This window comes from Haemorhous mexicanus, chromosome 16 (assembly GCF_027477595.1).
Source record: "Haemorhous mexicanus isolate bHaeMex1 chromosome 16, bHaeMex1.pri, whole genome shotgun sequence".
Taxonomy (NCBI): Eukaryota; Metazoa; Chordata; class Aves; order Passeriformes; family Fringillidae; genus Haemorhous; species Haemorhous mexicanus.
The window spans coordinates 9,921,640-9,933,840 of NC_082356.1; the positions used below are offsets into that span (position 1 = coordinate 9,921,640).

The following is a 12,201-nucleotide window of genomic DNA, read 5'->3' on the forward strand; positions in this document are numbered from 1 at the left end:
TCTGCACGCAGGTTTGCAGTGCAGACCCTGAAGTCCCTGCTCTGCCAAACGCAGCACGAGGATGTGGTGGTGGCAATGGAACACAATCGTGGCTGGGACATGCTGCTGTGTGCTGACACCCACCACTGTGCCGTGAGTCTGCTGGCCAGGTGAGACCCCCTTCTCCCCACTGCCTCTGACATTTGTGCTCTGTGCCCAGGGAGCTCCACACAGATCCTGTGGTTGTGGGCCAGAGGGTCACCGAGGGACGGCCAAGCAGACTGGAAAAGGCTGGGAGAGGAGGGTGCCCACAAGGAGCCGCCTCCCAAATAGTCCAGGGCCACTTGCACAATGCTGGGGAAAGACCAGACCTGTGTGTGTCAGTCCTGGCGGAGGTTTGTGCCCCTGGCCCACAGTCTTGGTTACTTTTTCTCCTGCCAGGGAGATGTCCTGTGTCTCCATCCCCTTGTGTTCCCGGATCGCTCGCTACCTGCTCCGGCTGCTCAGCACACAGGAGCCACGCTGGGAGCTGCCTGCCCTGGCGTTCCTTGTGGAGGTGAGCCTGATGGCCAGCGCTGCCTTGCTCAGCTGCCTCCCAGCTCTCTGCCCTTTCAGAGCCACAGCTGCCTGGGATGGAGCCCGTGCCCTGCGCTGCTGCCTGGGCCCGGCCCTGTGCGGTTCCGAGCTCCTGCCGGCCGGGTCCGCCGTCACTGCCCTGTGCCTTTCAGGTCCTCGAGTGCCTGGACTTGAGTGAATGCAGTGCTAACAGAGTCCTGCAAATCTTGTCAAGGCAGCTGCAGAGGGAGTGCAGAGAGAGGCGTCGCCTGGCGCTCAGGGCCCTTCTTGATCTCACTGATGATCCCTCAATGGTGAGAAGGGGGCAGTGGCTGAGGCTGAGCTAGGGAATGCAGTTGCTTGGGCTTGGCTGGGCTTTGGGAGCTGGGGCAGCTGCTCCCAGCTCTCCTGCCTCCTGCTTCAGCTGCCCAAGTGCTTCGGGACAGGCCTTTGGCCTTCAGGCCCTGCAGCAGGAGGATGGCATTTCACAAATTTGTGTTCTGCACAGACCAAAAAAATGTGGAGCCTGACTGAAAGTCTTGTGGAGTTCCTGTGGGACACAGATGGAGAGATAGTTATCATGACAGTCATGCTACTCAGCTTTATCATCTTGGACAATGACATGCTGATGCCCAGCCCCATCACACTGCAGCTGGTTGAGGCGCTCCTGCCACTCTTTGACCACGTAAGGCTCACTGCCCCCAGCCATGGCCACTGGGTGCTACCCGGACAATTCATGCCCTGAGGATTTGCAGGCCTGCGTCAAGCTGAGCCCCGTGCAGCCGATTCTGAGGTCTTTTTCCTTCCTTTCAAACAGGACAATAGCCAGGTGCAGGTAATCTCCATACTGCTCTTCCGAACATTGGTGACTCATCCAGCGGAAAAGGCAAAAAAGGCCCTGAAGACACCCCTGCGCCAGAGCCTGCTGCCACTCTTCTTCCACTGCCATGATGAGAATCGTCTTGTGGCACAGGTGAGGACTTGTGGGCTGCTGCTGTCGCCCTGGCAGGGGGCTTGGCTGCCTCCTGCCCTGGTGCCTGCCAGGCTGCAGCCTCCTCCAGGCCTTGGCACAGGGACACGGGTCCTGCGCCCTGGGCTGTGGGGTCATCTCCTCGTCTCTGCTGCTCTCCAGGCTTCACAGGAAACGCTGCTTTGTGTGGCCAAGTTCCTGAAGAGGAGGGATCTTGAAAGACTGCTGAAGAACAAGAAGCTGTGGAAATTCACCGAGTGCCTGGTAAGGATGGCCTGGAAGTCCCAGCATCAGCCTGGAGAAGGCCCCCGAGGGCGGTGCTGAGAGTGCGGGGCGGGCAGCTGTGCCCCTGCCCGCTGCTGCACGCAGAGGCCGCGCGGGCTCCTCTCAAGGCTCCCGTGGGCCCAAGCCAGGTGCCCGTGGAGCCCCGGCCCGGCGGAGCTGCGGGGCGGGCCGGCACCGCGGCTCCCCGGGCAGCAGCCGGCCCTCTGGCCCCTCCCCTCGGGAGCCCAGCGCCAGCGGCTGCTGGCCGCGCCTCAGGGCTGTGCGGGCAGGGGAGGCCGGGGCTGGGCGCAGGCAGCGCCCGGCTGAGGTGCTGAGCCCGTGCCAACCCTTCCTTCCCTCCCGCCGCTCTCTCCAGCTGGCAGAGGACAGGAGCGGAGCGGCCGAGCACCTGCGCCGGGCCCTGCGCTACCTGCAGAGCCCACAGGAGCCCCTGCGAGAGGCGGCCATCAGGTTCATGGGTGAGCCACGAGCCCGGGCTCCCTCCCCGGCCCGCCGCAGCTCGGCCCCAGCCCCGCCTGCTGCCCCGGCAGTGCCGGCCGGGCCCGGCGCCGTGGAGCCCCGGCTGGCCTCGGCGCTGCTGCCGCCCTCTGGCAGCCGTGCCCTTGGGCGGCAGCGTGCGGCCAGGGCCCGGGCTGAGCCCTGCCGGGCCAGCAGGCCGTGTGGCCACAGCGCCGGCAGCGCTGCTGGCAGGGAGCTGTGCCGCTGGGGCTGTGACAGGCTCTGTGTTCACAGGGATGGCTGGGCAGTACCTGAGGGGGAAGAATGAAGAGCTCCAGCTCATCTGCACTGGTGAGTGAGGGCAGCGGGCTGGCAGTGGGGGCTGGTGGGGGCAGCTGCAAGCCCTGCCCCGGCCGCGGAGGGCTCTGCTCCCTGTGCGGACGAGGGGCAGCGTGGGCAGAGCACACAGAGATTTCAGGACCACGTGGAGGATTCGTGGCCAGCAGCTTCGGGCTGGTCCTGTTGTTCCCTGCTTCCTCCTGGCTATGCCTAGAGCCAGCTGGGATGGCCCTGGCAGGGAGCTCTCCTCGCGTCCCCAAAGATTTGGGATCTGACCATGGCTCTGTTCCTCTCTCTTTCAGCCCTTGAACACCTGACAGAGGACATCAGCAGTGCTGTGTCAGACATGGCACTTCAAACATTGTATGTCCTCCGGGCACTATATAGTGAGCAATATTCCATCTTCCAGAGGCTGCAAGATCAATTCCGCAGGGCATGGAGGACACGGCCTCGTCTGTCGGGGCTCGACTGGCTGCGCTGCTGGAGCTCTGCAGAGAGCTGAGCCCACAGGCTGTGTCTGCTGGAGCAACCTGAGCCAGCGGGAATTTTCTGTTTCTTTAAAATTGTTCTTTTATTCTTTTTGTTTTTTTTCTTTAGTCTATGAATATAGAATGTGTTATAATACACAGACTCCCAGGAGTTTTCTTTTGCTGGCAAGGGTTAGCAGGGCATAAGGGAAGAGGGGGAAAAGGGTGCCTGGGCTCAGCCAACTGCCCAGACGTGCAGTGTAGCAGGGAAAATGGTCAGAAGGCCCTTGCCCTTTTTCTGGTTCTTCTGAAGCCTTTGTGCTGCTGACAGAGCGGCTGGGCAGGGGCCGGAGCTGCGGGGATCCCTGCGAGAGCGGTGCCTGGAGATGGCCACAAGCCCTGTGCCAGCCAGGAAGGGCCATCTGTGTCCTCCTGCCCGTGTGCTGCTGGCTGGATTGCTGAGGGCTCCGAGGTGCCTCTGGCTGGGGCTCCTCTGGAGCTGCTGTGGGGCTGTGGTGCTGCTGCCGGGCAGGTTGGCTGGGATGGGGGAGACCCTGAGGGGACAGAGCCACGAAGGGATGAGGGGCTGGAGAAGCCCTGACAGGACACGGCAGTGGGAAGGCACGAGGGGGGATGTGTGAGGGAGTGGGTGGCTGTAACATTGGCAGGGGGAGGGAATGGGTTGGAGACAAAGAGACCACTCACCCCAATGTCCATGTGGCAAACAGAGAATGTTTATTCTCAAGCCCTTCCTTCTAAAGGGCCTTTGAAAAACCCAGTCTGGATAATTTCATTACTCTGATCTCTATGCCCTGTCAGATTCTGGCCAGTGAAATGCTGCAGCCTTGGCAGAGATGTGACTGGGTGAGGCCCCTCTCAGTCAAAGCAGGGGCTGGTGCATTCACACAGTACCAGCCAGCCTGCACTGTGACACACGGCAACAGAGTGCAAGGCACCGCTCCGGGTGCTCCCCAGGAACCTCAGCTCTGGGAGCACTGTCTGCCCCAAGCTCCAGGGGCTGCAGTGAGAGCCAGGCTGGGCTCTGCCCTGGGGCCATCCTGCAGGGACAGCTGGAAACAGGGAGCATTCCCTTGCCACAAAGAGCCAAGCCAGGCCTGCAGGGCAGCTGCTCCAGCCTGGACTGCACTGTTGGTGCTGTGCTCTGGGCTGGGGCTCCCCGCACAGGGCACTGGACTGGTGTGCCAGAGGAGACAGAGAAGCTTCAGCTTCAGCCAAACTGAGGGGGGTGCGTGGGCTGGGAAGAGTGGGCTGGGGAGGCTCAAGGGGATTCACAGAGCTCATCCTGCTGAAAGGATGAGGAAAAGGGAATAGGAACTCAGCAGTGAGCAGAGCTGAGGGCTGGAGAGTGGCTCTGAATGACACTAAAATCCCACTGGACCTCTGAGACATTGCTGCTCCTCAGCCAGTCCCAGGATGAATTCCTAAGTCTAGGGCTCCCTCTTCCTTATGGTGAGGGGGCACCAAGGAAGGCAACAGTGTGATGGAGACTGTGATGGGCTGGGAGCTCACTGCGGGAAGAGAGCAGTTGGGAAGTAAAAGGCAGGCAGTGGAGAGAACTGTTCAGAGAAGGGCTGAGCTACAGCTAGAGTAGGCTGCGAAATGTAATTTGGGGTCACCCCAGATTGATTTCATTTCAGAAGTTATTGAACAAGTTTTTTTTTTTTTGGGGGGTGTCATGTTTTCCCTTGGAGGTGTACACTCTGCAAACTTGAGCTGTGTTGCCGAAATGCTCAAGCAAGTCTGTGCTACAGGTCACACCATTTCTTCTTTGGCTGATTCCAGCCCAGTGCTGAGCTCCAGCAGAGCCCTGGCAGAGCCCAGAGCAGCCTCAGCACCCACAGAGCCCAGCTGCAAGGAGAGACACCAGATACTGCCTGTCAGCTGAGGGCTCCTGTCCCCTTGTGCCAAGGCCTGCGGTGCCCAGGCCATGCTGGCTGTGCCCAGAGCTGCCCATCCCTGCTGCCTTTGGGAGCAGAGCAGGAAGGCAGGACATGTGCCCAGCCTGCAGCCAGCCACGGCACATCCAGCCTTCAGCAGCTGCCCAGAGCCAAAAAGCAGCTGGGCGGCCAACTGAAGAATTCATTGCATCTGCCCCAGCAAAGGGGGAAGCCTTCGTGCCTGGCCAGGCCATGCCATGCTCAGATCTGGGAGCATCCCCATGGCTGTGGACTCACCTGCAATTTGGGCATGGAGCCTGGCTTTGAAGAAGGTGCCAGAATCAAAGTCCATCATCTTCAGCTGGCCAGGCTGAGGAAGAGATTGTCATCCTTGAGGTTTTCCTTGGTGTCTCCAGCAGCAGCCCCACCAGGTACAGCTTCTCCAGGGGCTCCTTCTCTTTCCCTGGGGCCAGACCAGGCTGTCAGGGCTCTGCCCAGGGCCCCAGCCATCCATGAACCAGACAAACACAACCAGCGGGGATGGTGGCCACCAGTGCTTGCCACACCAGGTCTCCAGCTCAGCTCCAGCCCAAGAGCTGCGTATTCCCTTCTGCTGACCCCTGCTCAGAGCTACAGGCAGGACAAAACCAGTCTGGTATGCTTTGCCACTGATTGCCAAGAGATGTGTGGAGCTGTTACCTGCCAGGCCCCTGGATCCAACTGTGCACATGGATCTCTCCCATCTTCTAGGGCAGAGGAACACCCTGCACCCAAGGATGACAGAAAAGCTCTTCTAAGGATGGCCTGTCCAAGGGTTGCATGGACAAACACCCCTTAATGATGTCCTGGCACTCTGGGGAGAGAAACCAGAAATCACCAGTCAGCCCAGCGTCTGATGGCCAATGCTGCGAGCGCTGCCCGTCTGGCTGTGGCCAGCAGCTCGGGTCCAAACACAAGCAGGTGCCTTCTGGGCAAGGGAATGGACTGGCATGGGCAGCGATTTTCCCTGGTGAACCTGGGAGGAAGCTGGGCAAGTGCAGAAGATTGGGATAACTCCGGCATGAGAGAACTTGAGGTGTGTCCCTGATGATGCTGCCAGCACTGAGAAGGAACGGCCAAGGCAAGCGCTGGGAGCAGACACATCCTGCCGCTTTCTGCTCTTTGATGGACACGGAACCCACTTGTTCCCCCAGCTCCAGAAGACTTGATGCAGAAACAAAAACGTTCCTGCAGGACCACCAAAGGCCAAGGGGCTTTTGGCCACTTTCCCTTCCACACCACTTCTGGGCAACTTGCTCAGAGGAAGAACTCTTTCTTCCCCTCTTCCCCATTGGCCTGAAGACACTCTGCACGAAGAGAAAGCTCCCGGACATCGGCGTATGACAACAGCAATTTAATGTTCCTATAGAGGGTGGGAAAGGAAGTGCTTGCAGAGGAGAGGTGTTCCCCGCAGGTTCAGGTGGCCCCAGCAGACACAGCCTCCCGGATCACTTCTCCACGGCGCCGCAGCAGGACACTCAGCCACGGTAACACAGGAAAGGCCGCGACTTCCAGAGCTGGCGGAGTTGGTCTCGCATCTTCTGGAGTCGGGAGGAGGGAATGCTCTGTACAGCTAAATTGATGTACAGAGTTTGAAGTGCCAGGCATGAGACGGTAGGGCTGGTGTCATCCGTCATGTCCTGAAGGGCTGCAAGAGAGAGAAACAGAGCCACAGTCAGAGGGTGGATCTGCGGGGACCTGGGCAGAACCTCCTGCCACGTCCATCCCACGCAGCTCCTGCCAGGGCCTGGAAGAAGCAGGACAGAAGAAGGACGAGCTGGCAGCTGCTGGCCAGGAATGTCCCCCAGGCCCCTGAAGAGTGTCTGTGTTGTGGCCATGCTGCCCTTGGTGAGCACAGGTAGCGGAGCCGCCCACGGGCAGGCCAGGGAATGCAGCTGCCGGTGGCAGCCCCCGCTGAGAGACCGCAGGCCTCACTCACCCATGCAGATGATCCGGAACTCTGGCTGCTGCCCTGTCAGGTAGCGCCCGGCGATCCCTTGGGAACACAGAGCGAGTCCTGCCTTCAGAGCCACAGCTGCCGCACACGGGTGCTGCCAGCCCTGAGGCCACAGGGCCTGCTGGCCCGGCAAGGCTCAGCCCGGGCCCCTGGCACAGGCTGCCGCCCCAGGTCATGGCTGCCAGAGGGTGGCAGCGGTGCCGAGGCCAGCCAGGGCTGCAGATGCCTGCGCCCAGGCTCCTGTTGCCGGTGCAGAAGACGGTGCTGGGGCCGAGCTGCGGCGGGCTGGGGCGGGGAGGGGAGGGAGCAGAGCTTGGGGCTCACCGATGAACCTGACGGCCGCCTCTCGCAGGGGCTCCTGTGGGCTCCGCAGGTATGGCAGGGCCTGGCGCAGGTGCTCGGCCACACGGCTCCTATCCTCTCCCAGCTGCAGAGAGTGGCAGGGCACGGAGAGAAAGGGTTGATGAGAGCCCTGCCCCAGGGCCGGGTGCTCCCTACACCCTGCACTGCTCCCCCTGCCCACACAGCCCTGAGGCCTGGCCAACAGCCGCAGGCGCCAGGCTCGGGACGGGGCAGAGGACCCAGTGAGCCATGGTGCCGCCCCGCAGCAGAGCCCAGCTGGCTCGGGGCTCCATCGACATGAGGCTCGGTCAGAGGAGCCTGGAGAAAAGCCCGCACGGCCCAGGAAAGGGAGTGGTGTGTCTGCGTGGGGCACTGGGAAGGGGCCACAGCTGCCAGCCCCACAGACTGGGTGCCATGGGCAGGCGGCTTCTCCAGGGATTGGGCTGGGGATTCCAGGCCGTCCTTACCAAGCACTCGGCCAACCTCCACATCTGATCCGTCTTCAGCAGCTGCTTGAGATCCTTCCTCTTCAGGAACCTTACTGCAGAAAGCAGCGTTTCCCGAGAGGCCTGCAGAGCAGCAGAGACCCAGAGATGGCACCGCAGCCCAGGGCACAGGACCCGCATCTCTGTGCCGAGGCCAGCAAGAGGCTGGAGCCCGTCAGGTGCCAGGGGGTGGGCAGACAGCTGAGCCCCCTCCCACGGAGACACCAGAGGCCAGGAGGCCTCACCTGTGCCACACGCCCGTTCTCATCGTGGCAGTGGAAGAAGAGCGGGAGCAGGCTCTCGCTCACATGCTTCTTCAGGGCCTTTTTGTCCTTTGCCACTACCAGCGTGATCACGTCTTGGAAGAGGCGAATGGAGAGCAGCTGCACATGGCTGTTGTCCTGTGGGAAAGGAAGCAAAAGCCCTCCGCATCAGCTGCTCCAGGTCCCGCTATGCCCTGGCCCAAGGCAGCATCCAAGTGCCCGTGGCTGGGGGCACAGAGCCTCACATTGTCAAAGAGGTGCCAGAGCGCCTCAGCCAGCTGCAGGGCGATGGGGCTGGCTATTGTGAGGTCTTTGTGCAGCAGCAGTAAGCTGAGCACAATGAGGGTCATCTCCACGATGTCTTCGTCCGCATCCCACAGTAGTTTCCCAAGGCTTTCAGTCAGGTTGAACATGCTTGGATCCTGTGTGCAAAACAAGGCTGGGCCACCCCACGCTGCTGCTGCAGGGCTCAGAGGCCGAAGGCCTGTCCCAAAGCACTCGGGCAGCTGAACAGTGACCTTGGAGAGCTGGGAGAGCATAGCTGCCAAAGCCCAGCTGAGCCCTAGGGGCTGCTTGCCCCAGCCCCATGCTGCCAGCACAGCTTCAGCTGCTGCCTCCTTCTCACCATCGAAGTGAGCACCACGAGGCCGCGGAGTACCACGCGACGCATCTCCGTGGACTCACTCTGCAGCTGACTTGTCAAGATCTCCAGGACTTTTTCACCACATTCGCTCAAGTCCAGGCAGTCCAGGACCTGAAAGGCACAGAGAGCAGGCGCAGAGGTGCCCAGGAGCTCAGAAGCACACAGGGCCGAGCCAAGGCAGCAGCACAGGGCACGGGCACCGTCCCGGGCAGCTGTGGCTACCAGAGGGCAGAGGGGTGGGAGGCAGCTCAGCGAGGCAGCGATGGCCATGGGACTCACCTCCACCAGGAACGCCAGGGCGGGCAGTTCCCAGTCTGAAATGCCTTCGCTGAGCAGGTCAAAGAGGCAGGATGCCATGCAGCAACACCAGATGATGGAGACGCGGCGCATCTCCCTGGCGGGGAGAAAAAGGCTCCATTGCCCCTGAGCCGGGTGGGCAAACCTCTCCCAGGGCTGACTCACAGAGGCCTGGTCTTCTCCCAAGCACCCAGGGGATGCTTTGGGAGGCGGCTATTCCCGGGCACCCTCCTTTGCCAGCCTTTTCCAGTCTGCTCATCCCTCCCTTGGTGACAAGGCCCTGCCGCCCATGACCACAGGGACTTTGTGGGGAGTTCTGGGCACAAAGGAGAGGGCTGGGGGGGAGAACGAGGTCTCACCTGGCCAGAAGACGCACTGCATAGTGGTGGGTGTCAGCACAGAGCAGCGTGTCCCAGGCACGCTTGCGTTCCATTGACACCACCACGTGCTCATAGCGCATTTGGCAGAGCAGGGCCTTCAGGGTCTGCAGTGCAAAGCTGTGTGCACAGCAAAGCCCAGGTCACGGTCGGGAGCCCTGGCTCCTGCCCTGGGGGCATGGGAGGGATGGGGAGACTGCGAGGACTGGCATGGAGCACCTGTTGGGGTTGGCGGCGAGGCCGTGTTCCTCCTGGCATCCCTTCCAGAAAGTCTCAACCTCTTCTGGCATCTCCTGCGTGCTGATGTAAGCTTGGAAGAGCAGACGCAGAAAGAGATTGGGGAAATACTCCAGCACAACAGGGGAGCGCCAGGTCAGATTGAAGACTCTCCACAGTGCCACGGTTGCCTGCAAGAAATAAAACACCCAGAGACAACGCTCAGTGCTGAGACATCCATGTGGCAGGGCTCCAGCGTGCGAGGGAGAGGCCAGGGGGACACGGGCAGAGCAGCCGGCCTGGTGCCCCTGAACCCTGCCCCTAAGCCAGGTTTCAGCCCAGTGCCCGAGGCAGGGAGATGCAGCTGGGGGAGGACAGAGAGCTGGCTGCTTGAGAGGCGGCCTGGGGGCTGGCAAAGGCCGGTTCCAGAAACTCACAGCCAGGGCAAAGACTCCTGCATTGTCCCCATCAGAGGTGTACACGCTGTACACTGGCCAGGCGCTGAGCGCGTCGAGGAGTAACTGCAGCGCCGGCTCCGCAGTCCTGCTCGAGGACATGATGGTTCCCCACATGGTCGCGGCAGCTCTGTGGGGTCAGAACTCTGTGTCAGGGCAGTCTAGGCCACAGCCCCGTGGCCTGGGCAGCTGCAAGGGCCCACGCCGGCCCTCAGCCCTGGCTCTGCCCACTGCCCCGGGCTGGCAGCGGCCAGCCAGCCCACGTGGGTACAGGCCCTGAGGGGCAGGGAAGGAGCATGGCCCCAGGCTCAGGAGCTGATGTCCCAGCACTGTAAAACAGAGGAGCCAGAGGATCCTGGAACTCCCCGCCCCGTCTGGCAGTCAGCAGGAACAGGCTCTACTGGGTGACGGGCTGGTGAACCCTAAGCCCTCAAGGCACGTGGGGCTGCCCTACCTGTCACACGATGGGGCCCAGCGCAATAGGGTGATCATCACGTCCGAGGGGTATTCCTCGGTCAGCTCCAGAAGGGCCTCGTCCAGCCTGTGCCCAGCAGACTCATTGGCCGTGAGCCACTGGTGGATGTACCTCACCATGGCGGGCACCTGCAGAAGGCACGGGGAGACTCGGAGACCTGCCAGAGCAGCAACTTGCCCAGCTTCCCCTAAGAAGTGCTTCCCTTCCAACCACATTGGGCTGGGCCTCAAGAGCCGAGGGAGCCCGGCAGAGCTGGCTCGAGGTGCCACAGCAGTGCTGGGGCGATTGAGCCCTTGCCCCAGGCTGCTTACTTGCGTTGGATCGGAGACACCCTCCTCCACAAGCAAATCCAGCATGGCAGCACCGGTCTCAGCATTGAGGAACAGAAGCTCCGCCAAGAGGCCGGTGCCCACACCAGCGGTCTCTTCCTGCCAAAGGCACATGATGGAGTCACAGAGGGTCTGCAGGAGAAGGGCAGGAAGGGAGGGAGCATCCATGGAGCACTCCAAGCCTGGTGCTTGGCTGAGCAGTGACAGCAGGCCCAGCCCAGGTAGGGATGGCCACAGGTACCTGCGCTGTTCCGCAAAAGCGGCCAGGGGCGGCTTCCTGCTCTTGTGTCCGCTCCTCGGCTGCATCTGGCAGAGAGCGAGCACAGACAGGGCTGAGGGGCTGTGGGAGAGGCCGGAGAACAGAGCCCAGCCCTGCGCTCCCCAGGCAGGGAGAGCCTCGGCATGCCCCGGGGGATGGAGCACAGCTGCCAGATGATCCAGCCCAGCTTCTGTCTTATCCATGGGCATGTCCACAGGGATGGGATGGGGCCAAGCTGGCTGCAGGCTCCAGCCCTGCAGCCCAGCTCTGACACTCACCCTCCTGCAGCAGCTGGAACTGCTCCAGTTCTTCAGGCTGCTGTGCTGTCTGAGCTCCAGCCTCTTCCTCCTCCACCCAGGCCAGCTTGGTCATGCTGGGTGGTCTCTGCTCCATGTCACTCTTTGCAGTTATGAGTGCCTGCTGAAGCAGAGAGGCCTCGGAAGAGCTGAAGATGAGCAAGTGCTGCAGTCGTACCTAGAAGGCACCTGCAACAGAGGGGCCTTGGGAATGTTACAGGACAGTAAGTCCTGCAGTCTGTCCTCAAGGGCACCAGCAAGAGAGAAGTCTCTAGAAAGAAATAGGACTGAGAGTCCCGCAGTCTATCTTCGAGGGCACTGGCCGCAGGGATGGCAGACGCTTCGGAAATGCTCCACGTCACCGAGTCCCGCAGCCTGGCCTCGAGGTCACCTGCACAGAGAACGCCTCGGAAAAGCTCCGGGTCAGCAAGGAATGAGTTGGCTGTGTGGGGGCTCCTCACTGCACTGCTCTTTCCCGTCCTGTCCCGTTGTGTGCACCGAGCACTGTGGCACGGCTGTGTCACTGTCAGCACATATATCACGACGTGTCACAAAGGGTCACCATGGAACACTCTCTCCCTTACCATCCCATGGTGACCACGGTGCACTGTGTCACAGAGAGCCCCAGGACACACCCCCACCCCACCCAAACTGCCCCAGCTTGCATGGAAGACCTTGCCCCAAGTGTTGAATACGCAGCTAGCAGGAACTTTAGGAACAGCCAAACAAGAAGCAGCTGCTCCTCTGCTCTGCCTGCTCAGGGCAGCAGAATGAGCCCCCATGGCTGCCAATGGAGCAGGGCAGGAAGGGCACCGGGGCCTTCCACTGGCCCTGCCA

The 12,201-nt window shown here is 61.5% G+C and overlaps 1 protein-coding gene and 1 pseudogene across 2 annotated transcripts; both read right to left on the reverse strand.

Annotated features, from left to right (window-relative positions):
* Nucleotides 1-12,201, reverse strand: part of LOC132334709 (zinc finger protein 850-like) — an 800,740-nt pseudogene that overhangs the window by 760,524 nt on the left and 28,015 nt on the right.
* LOC132334753 (uncharacterized) lies at nt 9,298-11,998 on the reverse strand. 2 transcript variants are annotated; one of them, XM_059860867.1, is made up of 7 exons: nt 11,347-11,997; nt 11,051-11,115; nt 10,792-10,908; nt 10,460-10,608; nt 9,988-10,135; nt 9,554-9,741; nt 9,298-9,454 (listed from the first exon to the last, which is right to left on the reverse strand). In XM_059860867.1, the coding sequence occupies exons 1-7, from the start codon at nt 11,459-11,461 to the stop codon at nt 9,313-9,315; spliced, it is 924 nt and encodes a 307-aa protein (XP_059716850.1). In that variant the 5' UTR covers nt 11,462-11,997; the 3' UTR covers nt 9,298-9,312. The 2 variants fall into 2 exon arrangements, with proteins under 2 accessions (XP_059716850.1, XP_059716849.1); XM_059860866.1 differs by having other exon boundaries at nt 10,792-11,115; nt 11,347-11,998.